Here is a 16,866-nt window from a genome sequence, read left to right on the forward strand (position 1 = left end):
CCCTATGACAAAGTCCTGGCAACACCAGATCCTTAACTCACTGAGTGAGGCTAGGGATCAAACCTGCACCCACATAGAGAGAATATCAAGTCCTTGATCCACTGAGTCTCAAAGGGAACTCAGACAACTTATTTTTTATTTTTTGGCCACACCCATGTGGAACTTCCTGGCCAGGGGTTGAACCACGCCACAGCAGTAACCGGAGTCACAGCAGTGACAACACTGAATCTTTAATCTCTAGGCCACCAGGGAACTCCTCTTTGGCAACTTTAGTTTCCATTTCCCTCAGTTACTGATTGTCACTCCCAGGACCCTGCCATTGCCTCCCAGATTCCCTTTGACACATGGCCAAGTGCACCTGCTTCTTTTCCTCTTACTATAAATCTCATGGCTCTGACCTTGCTTCTAGAACTGGCTTTGATGTTTTTCTTCTCTTGTTTGATCTAGAAGTGGCCCCAGCCCACCTTTGCTTTCTAGTTTTTCCTGGCTCCTATGTTGACAAATCATGCTCATCTTCTGCAAATGCCAGTTAAAGGTCAGCAGCCTCTGACCTGTGGGCTAAAGCCCTGGACAAGTGAATTAGATTCTCTGGGCCAAGTATTAGGGCTATGCCCCCAGTGGGTATACATGTCCTGACTTCTGGCCTCTCACCTCCATATCAGCCAGATTACTCTGAGGGGTTTGGTAGGAGCCCTTAAAGACCTGCCCCTCCAGGGGACCTCATCTCACTGCGTGACACTATCATGTGAGATTCTAGAGACTGGAAATCCCGACAAGTGGGATTAGCCATGATAACTGAAAAGCTCAGAATGCTGGTGTTGATGCAAATAATCGAACAACAATCTCTAATAAGGAGTAGAAGAGAGTTTTATTCGAGCCAAGCTGGGCCTGGGAGTGCAGTCTCCACCAAAGAAGAAAGTGCTCGGGAGAAGCATGGTTTTCACTACAGTTTTGTATCTGGTCAGAACAGAGCCTACATCAAACATGACAGGGTTACACGTCTTCAAGGTTTCTACAGATAGTACACAGTGAGTCAGCATGACCCCTAAGATAATTAATACTCCTTATCTTCAAAGCATTGGCATCACAGGAAGAGGGGCTTATAAGAGCAAAACCCACAAGGTTACAGTTAGTTATATGAGTTGTTTATCAAGAATTATAACTGGGGAGTTCCCGTTGTGGCTCAGTGGTAAGTATCTTTGAGGACGAACGTTTGATCCCTGGCTCTGCTCAGTGGGTTAAGGATGGGGTATTGCAGTGGCTGTGGTGTAGGCTGGCGGCTATAGCTCTGATTTGACCTGTAGCCTGGGACCTTCCAGATGCTATGGGTGTGACCCTAAAAATAAAATAGCATATGACAAAGATAAGTCAAAATCTATCCATCTTAATTTAGTCCTAAGAAGTTGTTCAATTGTGAACACTTTTAGAAACCATCTTCAAATGTTCTCTGTAAGTAGTATGTATACCGAGCTTTCAGGAAAATCTGTCCTATTGTGGGGAGGTTCACAAATCTATACATGTTCACTGACATTTATGCCACATTCTATTTACATAATACCAAATAACTGATCTGACAAGAGAAAGACATTTCTGATATTAAATTCCAAGCTATAAATCAAGATTACCAAATTATAAAGCAGTAATGCTCTTTCAAACACATATGGAAATACTCATGCTCATTCTATAATGCTGTATTCTATTTGATAGTCCCTATGGTTGTAAACTGCAGCAAATTTCTTTCATAGTGTTAGCCATTTACTGGCTCCTAACATAAAAATTTCCTGATTTCCCCCTATTAGTATTGCCTCTAAGCACACAAGGGAAAACAGAACTGTAATTGAAAAAGGAATGTTTTATGGTCTTAATTTCTCACTCGTGGGAACAGTTTTTGACTCCCGCTGTTTTGTTCTCTCCAACTGGAATTTACAGGATTAAGAGTTAACATCTAAATTGTTGTGACTACAGTACAGAGTTCTAAACCCAGGAATGAATTCAGATAATCTTCAAAGACTGGATGCAAAATACACAGTACAATGCTTCCTATAAAAACAAACTGCAAAACTGTCTCCATCTCTAGAGTTTCTGGCAACTGAAAACAGTGAAGAGAGATAACAAACGGTGAAGAGAGATTTAAGATCTCAGAAGTTAGATAGCGGTCTGTGACCCGGTGCTCCCTCTCACCACCCCCTTCTCAGATAGACAGTTAACAAGGACAGTTTTTTTGGGGGTGCCTCACAGAATGTGGAAGTTCCTGGGCCAGGAACTGAACCCATGCCTCAGCAGCGACACCACCAGATCGTTAACCTGCTGAGCCACAGGGCAACTCCAGAATACTTATTTTGCAGAATATGTACTCTTTCCAGGGACTGCCAGAAAATTAGGAGGCCTGCAGTAAAAACATGAGTTTTCAAATCTTTTTTCTGTTTTGTCTTTTTTAGGGCCACACCCGAGGCATATGGAAGTTCCTAGGCTAGGAGTCAAATTGGACCTGTAGTCACTGGCCTATGCCAAAGCAATTCGGGATCCAAGCCACATCTGCGACCTACCCCACAGCTCATGGCAACGCTGGATCCTTAACTCACTAAGTGAGGCCAGGAATTGAACCTGAGTCCTCATGGATACTTCTCAGGTTTGTTACCACTGTTCCACCACAGAAACCCCTCTTTTTCTTTTTTTGGCCACACCCACAGCATGTGGAAGTTCCCAGGGCTGGGGCTTGAACCTGAACCATCACAGAGACAACAATAGATCAACGCTGTATCTCCTATTTGGGAGGAGTTCCTGTGTTACAGCAGGAACTCCTCCCAAATATTTTCTGTTGAAGAATAACTTTGAAAACTCCCACCAATTTTATGTATCAAAAGCCTGCTGAGGTCTAAAACATACATATCACTTAATAGTAATGTTGCTTGCTACTTGTTAAAGTAGATGTGCTGATTTAAAGTTACCTGAAACTTAGGCATCTAGTCACATTCAATATAAATATTCTAGAGTTTACTTAAAAAATCTGGACTATTTTCACAAAGCTCCCAAAAAATCATATTAAAGCAGACACTAAGAATCTATGACTTGACTTTTTTTTTTTTAAGTATAATGAGATTATAACTAGGACAATTTAGGAAAAGATTCATGTTTGATAAAGGAGAATAGTAGTTTTCTCTGTTTATAGTATACCACACAGACGCTTTTTTTTTCCTTAAACTGTTTGAAATGTTTGCAAAAAGCAAAATGCTCTGATGAATAATTATAAATAACATGTAGTCATAAAAAAGGTTCTGAAACTTTAAGAACAAGTATAACACAACCTTGACTTTAGATGGCCAGTAGTTTTTTTATGTCAACAAGACCTTCCATGGCTGATTTTATAAAAGGTTAGGTAAAAATTCTACTCCCTGAGATTATCAATCCTTTTACTATAATAGCCTAGGGCTTCGTTTTATTTATTACTATGGCTTCAATTTTATTTTGGAAGTGAAACTTCTGCAAGTCTAACCTTATATCTAACATCACCCTTGCTTTATATCACATTATGGGATAATACACTTCAGGAACTGAAGTGTGTTGTATATTTTCATTTCAAAAACACCCACAAACTAAAACAGATATTTAAAATCTTTATTGTTTCATCATCAAAAGTTTTCTTTCCATAGAAGAATGGCAATGCAGGATCAGTGCACATTCTATGGAAAATTCATACCTTAAGTAACTAGCCTAGAAATCGGAGACAGCACTATGTCAAGCTAGTGTGCAAGGTCAGGGACACAATGCTGCCAGTGCGATTAGTATACAGGAAGAATACGCAGCTGTTAGAAAAAGAATCTATGGCCAAGTAAATAAAACAGTAGCAGTGCCCTGCACTGACATTCTAGAACAGAAAATGGGGAAGGACCAGAAAATGTACTTTCGGCAAAAACAAAAAATTCAACAAAACTGAGTAGATCACAGGCACTGAGTTCCCAACTGTGTTACCAGCTGCCTAGTCCACATGGACCTGGCCCTTGCTCTTCAAATCTACCACAGGGTCATACCGTGAGCCATTTTCAGCCTGTGTGTAATGGTGCTGGCCACGTGCAGGCATGTCATGCTGCTTCCTATCTCACAGCTAAAAGTAGCTACCTGGGTTAGGCAATAAAACCTGTGGCATTCAGACATCTTTAGTAAAAAGCTGAACAAACTCATACTTTGTTCCCATTTTTGGAGAAATCAACTTTATAAAACAACGAAAGATAGCTTGTCATGATTACTCAGTTTTGTCTGAAGGCAAAACTATTGATGTAAGTACACCAAACAAACATACAAACAAATGTCCTTAACAAAATACCATCAGGCCACCTTGAACATCTGTATAACTAGCTTCTGAAAAAAGCACTGATAATTGTGAGATGCAGACGACCACTACAATTTGATCATGCCTGGTTACTGGGAATTTTTTGGTCAGTTTGTGTCTGAAGCTGCTATGCAGCTGAATTTGGCTATTCTGCATTAATTCACACAATCAAGGCCATTTATAAAAGGAAACAGCAGATCTATGAGGGTGAAAGTAAAAATCAACACAGCTGAGAGGTATACAAGAAACATGTCTTAAATTTTTTAAAATTACATTACGATATAACCTTAGGGAATAAGAAGTACAATGACATGGTCTAAATCTTGAGCTATTAATACATGAATGACATGTTAATCACGTGAAGGCCTTGAAGGCAGGGGTACTCTGAATGTATGGTGTAGCAATCACCTTCCAGGTGCATTAAGCATCTCTAATTTAACGTGTTATTAAATCATACTGGAAAAGTTATTTTACTCAATATATACAATGTATAAAATAAGTTAAAAAGAGGAAGCAGGGAAAGACTTTCTATGTAGGATGCAAACATACAACTTTGCCACGTCAGTAGTAGTCCCATGTGTCCCTTTACTCACATAAGACATTAAAGGCTGAAAGAAGATAAAAATTTCACTTATAAATAGAAACAGGATTCAAAAAACAGAATTCCAATGCTGTTTCTTCCCACAATGCAACTCACTCTACTTTAACTATAATAAACATAAATAAAAACCATATCTCAAACATCTGTTTTCACACCCTACCTTTAACAATAAATTCTTCTAACAATTGAGAATAAAAGCACTCCTCTGTAGCAATTCTGTAAAATAATTTTCAATTCACAAAACACCTGCTTTCTGGCAAAACCAGCAACCCTTATGGAGGGCACTGCATTAATATTTGGCCCCTGTGAGGTATCAATGCAGCTATATTTGCACTGAGAAAAGAGTCTATAAGGTATGCTAATGGTCTGCATGTTTACATAAAATTGGGAGTGATGTCAACCTGACTGATTGAAAAAATATTATTTTTATAACTTTGTGTAGGCATGGAAGTTAAATAATTTTAAGGAAAAAATAAACAACTTTAACCCAGTAACAGCCAGCAGAACTCTAATTCCCAACCAATGCAAATGTGGTTATTACATTTAAATAATGTTTAACATTGTATATTGATTAAACAAAAACTGAACAGGGAAAACACATAAATATTTAAATTCAGCAGGACACCACAGAAAGCATACTAGAGATAAGTGTGAAATCAGTCAAGCTTTTCCAAAAGAGAAAATCCTTTTAATCCTTCAGCAAGTCTCTGAAAATAGTATGCTTACAATGCAAGTGAGCCGGGAGCACCTGAAATGCCCCCGGGAGGCCTGCTGCACTGCTCAGCATCACCGCCCCATCTCCCGTGTGCACTGTCGGCTGAGAAATGACAGGAAGTCCCTGTGACAATAGTTCAGTAACTCCTTTCACCACTGCTGCCAGCTGAAGTCATCGTTGCTTCCAAAGACCAAGAAAAAACCCAGGATAGTTGCAAAGATGACTGTGTTTCCTGTGAGGACAAGTGCACAAGCTCCCCACTCAATCTGTGGACATTAGACAGAAATGCTCAGTTAATAGACAGGAAAAACAACAAGAAATGAAGAGCGAATCAAGGCTCTAGCTGTATTCCAATCATGATCCAAAACAAATGGGACTTGTAGTGATAACTCTGACACTGCAGAACACTTAATGGTACTTCTACATTGCTGTTCTTGTCTAGCTCCAGTTCCTTTAAAGAGACAGAGAGTCATGAAAGATGAATAATTATTCAAAAGCAAGCTTGCTTCCGGCCTATGAGGAGGCAGTGTAGAACTCCACAATTTTCTGTTTACAGATCAATCTGTTCCAACTCTTCCTTAGTGAATCTAAAAATTTTTATCTAGAGAGCAGATTCAATTTAAAGTATCAGAGATGCAGACACACTTGGGGACATTCTTTTAAAGAGGCAGGGGAGTAATTGCCCTCTTCAGGTGCAAGGGTGCCAAGCCTGTCCTCTCTGCAGTCTCTATCTCCCCAGAGGCGGAGGAGTGAATCTGCCTGGGGAGTCCGGGAGGCCCCTTCTACTCTCCCACCTGCAGAAAACACAAGATCTCCAGCCTTCCATGTTTTAAGCTGCACAGGGCAGCCCTGTGGGATGTCTGGCACTGGTTGAGATCGAAGTATTGGCAAGCCAACTCTTGCTGCTAATGCTCCCCAATATTTTCATCAGTTAACAACAAGAGTAAGATTTTAGCTCTTATTCTCTAGGCTCCTATGTCCCTGGTCTCTTTTTCATGTCATTTAACAAAAACCTTTTTTTCTGAGAGAAACTCGACCCAGTCTGATGTAAAATCCTGTGTAGAAAAATGCTTTCACTTACCAGGTGTGCTCTGGCAAATACAATAGGGAGTCCAAAAGCTGAGACCACAATGCCTGTTGTAAGAAATATGGCAAGTTCCTTACAGGCATTACTCATAGCGTCTGTATCATCCACTAATCTTCTTGCTATGCAGTATGGAATAGGTGAAAGGATATAAAAAAACAGAACAAAGAGGGGCCAGTATTGGCTAAAAAAAGAAAAATAAATTAATGTAAGTTTTTGCTATCTTTGTCATTTTCCTACATACTGCAAGGTATAAAATATGACATAGGGAGTTTCCTCATGGTGCAGCAGGTTAAGGAACTGGCATTGTCACTACAATGGTTTGGCACAGGTTTGACCCCTGGCCCTGGAACTTTCACATGCCATGGGCACAGCCAGAAAAAAGAAAAGAAAGAAAAGCTATAATCCGAGCACTGAAAAGAGAAACAATTAGAGTCATAGTATTTTTAAAATTAATTATGATACAATGAGTAAATATTCCTTAAATTATAAGAAAATGCTTTATGAACTGTAACAGTTGGAATCAAAACCCAGAGTAAAAAGGAATTTTTTCATTTTGGGTTATAAGTAAAAAGGCATATGAAAAGTGGGATTATTAATTCAGTAGTTTTTTTTTTTTTTTTGTCTTTTTTTGCTATTTCTTTGGGCCGCTCCCGCGGCATATGGAGGTTCCCAGGCTAGGGGTCGAATCGGAGCTGTAGCCCCGGCCTACGCCAGAGCCACAGCAACGCAGGATCCGAGCCGCGTCTGCAACCTACACCACAGCTCACGGCAACGCCGGATCGTTAACCCACTGAGCAAGGGCAGGGACCGCAACCTCATGGTTCCTAGTCGAATTCGTTAACCACTGCGCCACGACGGGAACTCCTAATTCAGTAGTTTTTAAAATTCAAGATTCATGCCCTTGACTTCTAATATCTTGCCTTAGTCTGAAACTGGAATATCCCCCAAACTTTTCTTAGGTCACTTAGGAACTCCCAAAATACTGAAATCAAAATATAGAAAAAAGGAATTCCCATCGTGACTCAGTAGTTAACTAGGAATCTGACTAGGAACCAGGAGGTTTGCTCATCAGGTTAAGGATCTGGCACTGCTATGAGATGTGGTGTGGGTCGCAGTTCTGATTTGACCCTTAGTGTGGGAACTCGCATATGCTGCAGACGTGGCCCTAAAAGACAAAAAAAAGAAAAAAGAAAAAGAAAGAGAGAGAGATAGCTTTTAAAACTGCCATAAAATAAAATAAACATCATAATGGAGATTTACTTGCACTTAGGGCTCATGATAAGCAAGATTTATCTTTCTTTTTTTTCTAAAAATCTTTTCCTAAATATTTTAAGAATAAAAAATGGAAAGAAGGGGAAAAGCATACCAAAAATACAAAGGCACAAAAAGTGAAAAATCAAGGTTGCCTGTGCCTTGCCTGCTTTCTCCTTCCTACTCTCCTACTGATGTGGATCTTTCCGTATTTCCACATAGATAAACTGTAAAAATGTGAATGAATCACTGCACTTTTTCATTTAACAATATATCCTGTTCCACATATTAGCAAACACAGCTCTTCTTCATTCAGCTTTTGGCATGCCTCCAGCATGTGGAAGTTCCTGGACTGGGATAGAACCCATGCCACAGCAATGACCCAAGTTGCTGCAGTGATAATGCCAGATACTTAACCCACTGCACTCCAAGGGAACTCCTCCTCATTCTTTTCAAAATTGCCTAGTATTTCCACTAACAGATGAACTAGAATTTACCATTTTTCTTTTGACAGACTTTCAGAATGCTTTCAGGGTTTGTTGTTGTTGTTATTATAAACAAGGCTACCATGAACATCCATACTCTCCCCCAACTACACATCTTTGCTAACATCTGCAAGTATATTTGTATGAGTAATTGTAAGAAGTGGAATGGCTGCTTCAAATAAAACATACATTTTGAGAGCTAGCTGTAAACCAGCTTCCCAGAATTGTACCTATGTAAACTTCTACCCATAGTACATGACAATTCTTATTTGGCCTTATCTTTTATCTTTGCTAATGGATTTCATTTAATTTTGAGTGAGGCTGAGTATATTTTAATGTGCTTTTTCCCGTATCTGTTGTTTATTTTCCTATTGAATTGTCTATATTTTTCTTAATAATTTATCCTACTAATTTTTAAAAGTTCTTTCTGTCCTAAGGATAGTAAGTGTTTACATGACTTTTTTTTCTTTGTCAGTTGCTCTTAACTCTGCTCACAGTTATTCTGCCATTAAGGACTTAGCAGTAGTCAAGGAACAATAGCCAAAGGCTTTTTTGTACACTGCTGTCCTAAAATTTTTACAAACAAATTTTAGGTGAAGACTTAAAGTTTGTCCTTGGTAAATGACCATTTCTCAGGATTACTTCTATTTCAGTAAAAAAAAGTATGCTTAAACACTCAAAAAGACAAAAATGTTACATACTTGTATATTGGAAGGGCACATCCAAGCATCAAAAACATCAGCCCAATTGCTCCTCCAAAGGACAAACTAATCAAAGCTGCAAATAAAGTAAACGATAAAAAGTCAAACAGAAATATCAAGAAAATTAAACTAATACAATTTTTAATTAATATTACTATTCACAGTCTGAACATTACCTGGGATCCCAGAAGCAAAGACAAAACAAAACAAATGAAAAAAACAAAATGTATTGAAAGTAAGTCAAAAGCTGATGTTATCCGGTTTCAGAATTAGTCCTTTGTGGCATCTTCAAAGAAAAAGAAAGCAATATTGATTTTCAAAGCCCTGACTTCTTGCAGTCAGCTTTACTGGACTTGAGAAGCTTCGTCTAGGGGAAAACCTCTCCTGATCAGCTCCTGCTTCTTGCACGTACACCCCCAACTTGCACAGATGAAAGGGTGTCCAAGGATATCTGTAGTCAATAATCTCAATCAATTACTGTTGCTACAGATCTTTAAATAGTTCGCAAAACTATAGTTGGTTTCTTAAGTTCCTACACATTAGAAAATGTTCAGGATAATAGGAATAATCCCTCTGTGGTATCACTATTTTAAGACATTATCACAAGTGATGCATTCTATAGATGAAATATAGTTCTAAAGTCACACCCACACAAACCTACACAAAGTGTTATATTATAAAGTGTTTTCATATGTATCAGCAAGCAGAAACAACCTTCTTGAATATGCATAATTAATCAATGACCTATAATTAAGCAAAGAAATAAATAATCAATTCATCTTTGAGTTCCATATAACCTATATTTCTGCAACTACAGTGGCTAAGAGAACAACCTAGATCTTTAAAAAAAAAAAAAAAGATGCAGTCTGTTAGCTTTAACAGAAATGTTAAAACTCAGAAGAGCTGTTGAAAGTCAACAAGTTACCGAGACAAAATCCAACATATACAAACCAAAATTAACACTAAAGGAGTTAAATACTGCTCAGTACTACTGATACACTTCTCCGAATTAAAATGGTCATAATCAAGGACATTCACTGACATGGGAGCCAGGCAGATTTAGTTTTCATTCAGATCACTGATGTAGGTCGTGTCAACCCTGAACACATTCACTTAGGCCTTAATGCCATTATATTATCAGTTACGCACAGAAAAGAAAAAGAAACACTTGTACTTTAATTTATGGCAGATGAGGAACCTCAGGTTTACAAGGAAATGTGATGTAAACAGTGAGAAAAATACTGACTTTACCATTTGTTTTGTCTGGTTCAAGACAGGTTCTCATAAGCTGGTCCTGATGCCTTGTGAGGACACACCTCACCCCACGCTGGCAGCCCTTGGTCTCAGCCCTGAAGCTGCACCAGTCCCCTTCCTTTCCCTGGAAATCGGCCGGCTCCCTCACCCACAAGGCCTTTACATATGCTGTCCCTTCTACCTCAAGCACATTTCCATTCACTCCTTTCATGCAAGAAACATCTACAGAAAGCCTAAGGGTGATGGGGACATGTTAATAAACAAGGCCAGGCTGTATCTCCTTCACAGAGCTTGCATTCTTGTCCCAGTCCTTGCCTCTTTCCACCAAGAACTATTTTTCCTTCAGATCTCAGCCCAGCCCCTTCTTTCTCAGTGAAAATTTCCCAACCCCCCTGACTAAACCAATTCTCCCTATTTACGTTTATTCATTCATTCAGCAAATATCTATTAAGCACCTAAAATGTGTCACACACCGTTTCTGACACTGGAGGCAGAGCAATGAAAAGAAATCAAAGCTCCAGCTCTCATGAAGCTTAGTTGTGGTTGAAGAATAAAGGGATTTTAAAAAAGTAAGCAAATAAATGTCAAACGCTATGAATTTTTTGAGTAAGGGGGTGGGAGTGCTACTCTAGACACAGTGGCCAGGAAGACACCTCTGAGGAGGCGACTTCCAAGACCTATATGAAATGAAGATGTGAATCAATTATGTGGCTATCTGGGGGAACATTCCAGGCTGAGGCATAGGCCTGTGCGGATACTCTTTCTCTGTACGCCTCCCCTGTACTCATCGATCACAGCTGTGATGTTATACTGATTTATTTCTATTTGGCTTTCCTTCTAAAGCTGTTTGCATCACAAGAGCAGGGAAAAAGGTTTTCTGTGGTTGATGCTCAGGCTTTAGCTTTAACACTCAATAATAAATATTTGCAGAATGAAGGAAAGGAATGAAAGAGAAGAGAGAGGGAGATGAAAATAAAGAGAGGAGAACCCAATGTAGCAGAACAGAAACAGCACCTAATGGAGAGTCAGGAGGCCCTGGGTCCCAGCTCCCACCAGCCACTTACGAGCTGACCAACTAAGTTCTCTTAGTGTCAGTTCTTTCTTCTGTAAGTGCTGGACTAGGTAAAAAATACAAACACTTCTCTGAACACTATGTATACTTGTTACAAGACATACAAAAAAGTAAAAAACCACCTCCACTTTTTGAGATGTAACTGCTAAACAGCTAAATTCATCACTATAATAATGTCTTATTTATTCGAAAGCCATTTATCCAGAACATATCTTAGAATCTTGAAGGAAACAGAGAAAATGGATGTCTCAAAGCCCCACACACTAAAGCTACTATTCTTTTATTTTGCTTTTTAGGGCCGCACTCACAGCATATGGAAGTTTCCAGGCTAAGTATCAAACTGGAGCTGCAGCTGCGGCCTACACCACAGCCACAGCAGTGCAGGATCCAAGCTTCGTCTGTGACCTACACCACAGCTCAGGGTGGCAATGCCTGATCCCTGACCCACTGAGCAAGTCATCAAACCCACATTATCATGGATACTAAATGGATTTGTTTCTGCTGCACCACAGTGGGAACTCCTAAAGCTACTATTCTTTATAAACAGATACTTAGGCTCTTATTCAGAAGTCATTCGTTTTTTGTGACAATTGTGTGTGAATTCTGGTGGAATAAAACCTTATTTTAAAGAATCATATATATATCTCAATAGGAATAAAAGTACCCAGAACAAAGTTTAGTAAAAAGTAAAAAGTAACTTTGCTTTCTGGGAAGTGACTGCTGTTATCTGTATCTTGTGATGAAAAAATTTGGTAGGCTTATTTTGTTCCCATAGGGAAACAAATGAGAAATAAGAGGGAGAGCTGCATACAAGCAAAATTTGCCCTCTGGACAGAGGAGACTGAAAAAAAAAAAAAAAAAAAGGTTAAATTGGGCTTAAAAATCTCAAAAGGCATATCAGATCTGTGATTATCTTGGCCAAGAGATAAATAGCCTTAGGACTTGCTCGCTGAGGTTAACTAGGTTCTATGACAGAACAATTACTTAAGTTCTTATCGTCAAAAAAGAGTCTAAATTCTTTGAGTACACTCCTAAAAAGTAACTGAAGATAATTTTCTTAAAAAAAAAAAATCAAGAAACTAAAATGAGGTACGAGTCAGGTATCAAAAATAATTTTATGTGACATCTAACTCCTTGTCATATAGGATGAGATAAATGCCAGAGGAGCTAAACAGACTGCTCAAAAAAGTTGTAAAGTTTCTCCAATCTTATAAAATCAGCAACTAGGCTGATTTATATACAAACTTCATCATTTGTGTATAAATGGTTGTCCTAGATGACCCATCAACAAGGCAAAATTTTATACTGTAATTGAGTGATGCAACATTCAGAAGGCAAAACTTATGAGTCTGGTTTCTCCTCCCAAAGCCTGAAGGCTAGGGATGGAACAGCCCAATTACCAAAACTCTCAAGAGATCAACTAGGTGCTGGTTCCACCATTACAAAGAGATTAGGAGAAGGGACCAATTCCCTAACTTGAGAATGACCAGAAAAATCCAGTATTTAACAGAGTAACAGGCCAATGGTTTAAGAAATAAGTCACGAATTCAATGATAACACTCCCACCTAATATAAAGATGAGCCAACTGGAAGAAAACATCCTGATAAACAGTGGTAACAATCAGAAAATCTTACTGAAACCAAAAGTGTAAGTACAATTCCATTTGAGACACTTTCAGGTGATTAATATTTTTCAAGGTCCACAATTACAAAGTTATTTTCCCAAGAGAGAGACCCCTATATTTACTGACAGTAAAGAAATGGAGAAAACCTGGGAAATTGTCAACATCCTATAAAGCACAGCATTCTACCATAACTATCTTTCACATAAGGATTTTAAAAGGTCTATCTATTATAGTTCAAAAGGAGACTGAAAAGTACCTCAGGTGCTCAACTGACAATGTTTTCTGGGAAACGAAATGTTTTCAGATGTTACAAATTAATAAACAGTAAAAATGTGACTCTGGGGAAGAAGCTCAACAAAATTCTCCACAAAGAAAATGGAAAAAAAAATAGAGAAAAACACCGCTATTAAAATTCTTCACTTCCTGCTTGCCTGCCTCTTCTACAAAGCCGCAGGTCAGGAAATCAATGTAACTAGTTGTCAAGTTAAAAAACACTGTTAATGGTATGTGCTTCTAACCACGCCAACAAAACTACCAGAGTTGGAAAGAATGCAACATTCCGTATCTCTAAAGGGAATATAGAATAAATGAGTACTTTTTTATTAAGTTTTGGTAAAAACAGAACTTTTACCTTAGAATAAAAAACCCAACTGAATAAAAACTTCGAAACGTGAAAAGCCTCGACGTGCAACTGTGGAGAGGGCAGGGAACAGGGGCCTTTGGGGTCGCCCACAGGGTCTAACCTCTCAGACCAACACCACAAATCAAAATGCATCCGTTTTCGGAGCATAAAACTCCGAGTGCAAGTGGATGTGATGGCCAAGGTTTGGGAAAGAAGCATCCCTGAGTCCTTCCAGGGCATTTCTGGGGGACTCAGTTCGACTCAGCGAAGACCACACTTGTGCCTTTAACTGGGAAATGACACTGATTTTCCACCACTGGCATCTCTAGCGACCTCATCCCCCTCGGAACCACACTCAGCCCGCCTCGCTCTCGGATGCGAACTCTGCAAAACGCATGTGATGGCCCGAGCGGTTGCGGGACTCCAACACCCCGAAGCCACTTCATTCTCCGGGCGGGGGGCGAGTGGTGGGAACGAGGCTGCCGAGCTCAGCAAAAAGTGGGGGCTGCCCGGGAAGCCTCCGACCCCGTCGTCCTTGCCCCGAGGCCACAGTGCCCGCCTCGGCTCCAAGGCGGGGGGGCGGGGGTCGGCAACCAGAGCAGGGACTCCGCGGCGCGCGCCCGGCCCCGGGAGGCGGCGTGCGGGGCCCGTGTGGGCCCTCTCGACATCCCTCGAGGCGGCAGCCCAGCCCTCCAGCGCCCAACGCCCCAGGCCCACCTTTGATGCCGGCCATGGCGGTGACGTCGCTCCTGCCTCCGGGACCCCAGGCGGCGGCAGCAGCTGCGGGGAGACCGGAGACTCGCGGCGACGGCGTCCAGACAACACCCGGAAGTGCGCGACACAGCACTTCCGCCGCCGGCTCGCGCTCGCGCGGGGGCGCGGGGGTGTGGGGGGCGCGCCGGGGTGGGGGCGGTCGGGCCGACCCCTCCTTCCGCGCCTCCGCTCCTGCGCGGTCGCTGCCCTTTGAGGCTTCCCGCCGCCGCCGCCGCCCGGGTTCCGGGGTGGTGGAGACTGCTGGGCGGTGTTCCGTGCAGTGTCAGGGAAGCTCTGTTCTGGAGCCCCCATCGTGCTTCCCGCAACCCCCTACATCTTTGGAGGAGAAGGGAGCGAGAGTGACCATTGTCCTTTGGGAGGCATTTGGGGGATCCTTTTGCTCTTCAAAGCCCAACCAGTTCTCTCTCTTCCTCATCTTGTGATAAAGGAACAATAAGGCCAGTTAACTGGTCTGCATGCAGCTCCTCGATTTCCGACACAGAGCTAGCGTTCTGATGGGACCCACCTCCGGAGATAGGAGCGGCGGGACCCAGTAACAGGTGGATTTAATACAAATCTGAGCTCTTGGGAGTCTGTGAGAATCGGTTTTTGGTAGTAACAGAGCTAAGCAAAAAAGGTGAAAGCAGAGGTACAAATACAATTATTTAAGTCATCCTAGAAATCGAACATTTACTATGTGTGGGGAATAGGGGTGGGCACCGAGGTGTGCAAAACTAGGTATGACTTCTACCCTTAAGGAACTTGCGGTTTGGTGAGAGAATGACTCAAAAAAGCGTAAAATTGCAACGATGATAATTGCTAGGAAAATCGGTAGATAGTCCTATTAAAGTCTTTGAGTTAGATCAGAAGAGATTTCCCTGAGGAAGGGACTACAGGGGGATGACCAGGTGTGTAACTAGGAGTCAAAGGGAAAGGCATCAAGGGGAGGGGATAGTGTCTGCCTGGGCGGGCCAGCGGTGAGCTTTGGCGGCCAACTGTGGGAGCCTGGAGCTTGGTCTGTTGAGAGAGAGAAGGCCAATGGTGCCAATCGGGGTTGAGGTGAGCCAGATTGGTAATACAGCAGAGTCCTAGAGAAGAAGTTTTGTTTTTTCATCTGAGCAATGAGAATCTTTCGAAGGATTTAAAAAGATACAGGTGGCAGGAGTGGAGGGGGGCATGGGGGTGACATAAATTTGAATTTTTCAGTCTTTTCCGTTATCAGACTAAGATTAACTGGTGTATAAGACTTTGGGAGTGAATGGTTCGAGATTTTAACTGCATGCTTTAAAATGAGAGCTCTGGGAAGCTAAAGGTGTTGTCCAACCTTCTTCCCTCCAGGAAACTTCCAAAATTAGAATTTTAAAAAAAACAAGTGGCTTCTGCTCCTTGTGGAGGAGAATTGTTTTTCTACTCGAGTTACTGCAAAAAAGTTTGGCTGTCTTTTGAAACATGAAGAGTTTCCATTTAAGGATGTGCTAGCAAAACACAAGGCACTCTTGAGCATATGCTATGGAAATGCTCTGTTTAGAGGGTCTGGGAACCACCAGCTCCTTCCCTAACTATTGAAGCAGGCATATGCATTCTCCTCCCCAACCATCTTGAAAGGAGTAGGTAGAATTCCTGAAGTACATAATTCCATCCCAAATTGTCACCACTAATACCTTTTGTTTTGCTCCATGGTATTGTGTCCTTGAAAGCAGGGATGGTTGAAGGAACACAGTCTAGGTAGCTGATCTGTGAGGGTGGTGATGGGGTGATAGGATTTCATCTCATAGGCTCATAGCTTGGCTGGGGGGTGGGGAGGAAGATTGCATTTTAGGAAGCCCTAGTGGCTGAGTAAAGTGGTAGTCCCCTAATTTCCTCTTGTGAAGACAAATGGGTATTACAGACACTTGTCCTTGATGATATTAATGGGCAACTGGGATTGATCTTCAGGTTATGGGGGGGTCTATATTTTTTTGCATTCCTAATCATGAAGAAATTCTAAGTGATGATGCTCTTTTGACTTTTTCCACTAGATCCACAGTGTTTTAGCAAAAAGCAAAACAAAACAAAACACTCACTGCCTTAAGGACTACTTTTTGGCCTACAAATGTTGTCTAGAGTCAGTTGAGACCTTAAAAACAATATTTCTAAATGTTATATTTCAAAGACCAACTACAACAGAAGTCTTTGGATGCTTCCTCAAAATGCAAATTCCTGGGTCTTACTCCAGACCTTTTATTTATTTATTTATTTTGCTTTTTAGGGCTGCATCCGAGGCATGTGGAGTTTCCCAAGCTAGGGGTATAATCGAACCTGTAGCTGCCAGCCTACGCCACAGCCACAGCAACATGGGATCCGAGCCACAACTTCGAACTATACTACAGCTCA

General features: G+C 41.1%; 1 protein-coding gene across 1 annotated transcript; it reads right to left on the bottom strand.

Annotated features, from left to right (window-relative positions):
* On the bottom strand, positions 850–14,671 carry LEPROTL1 (leptin receptor overlapping transcript-like 1). The gene is made up of 4 exons (XM_021076343.1): positions 14,458–14,671; positions 9,168–9,243; positions 6,725–6,911; positions 850–5,909 (listed from the first exon to the last, which is right to left on the bottom strand). Exons 1-4 carry the CDS (start codon positions 14,471–14,473, stop codon positions 5,793–5,795), a joined length of 396 nt encoding a protein of 131 aa, XP_020932002.1. The 5' UTR covers positions 14,474–14,671; the 3' UTR covers positions 850–5,792.

The sequence above is a fragment of the Sus scrofa genome, chromosome 15 (genome assembly GCF_000003025.6).
Source record: "Sus scrofa isolate TJ Tabasco breed Duroc chromosome 15, Sscrofa11.1, whole genome shotgun sequence".
NCBI classification, from domain to species: Eukaryota; Metazoa; Chordata; class Mammalia; order Artiodactyla; family Suidae; genus Sus; species Sus scrofa.

What these genes read in the sequence shown, in the direction of transcription:
- LEPROTL1 (XM_021076343.1), bottom strand. An exon ending in TGTGCCCTTCCAATATACAA is followed by an intron (nt 6,912 to 9,167) that starts GTATGTAACATT and finishes TTCTTTTTTTAG; the next exon opens with CCAATACTGGCCCCTCTTTG. An exon ending in TATTTGCCAGAGCACACCTG is followed by an intron (nt 5,910 to 6,724) that starts GTAAGTGAAAGC and finishes TAATGTCCACAG; the next exon opens with ATTGAGTGGGGAGCTTGTGC.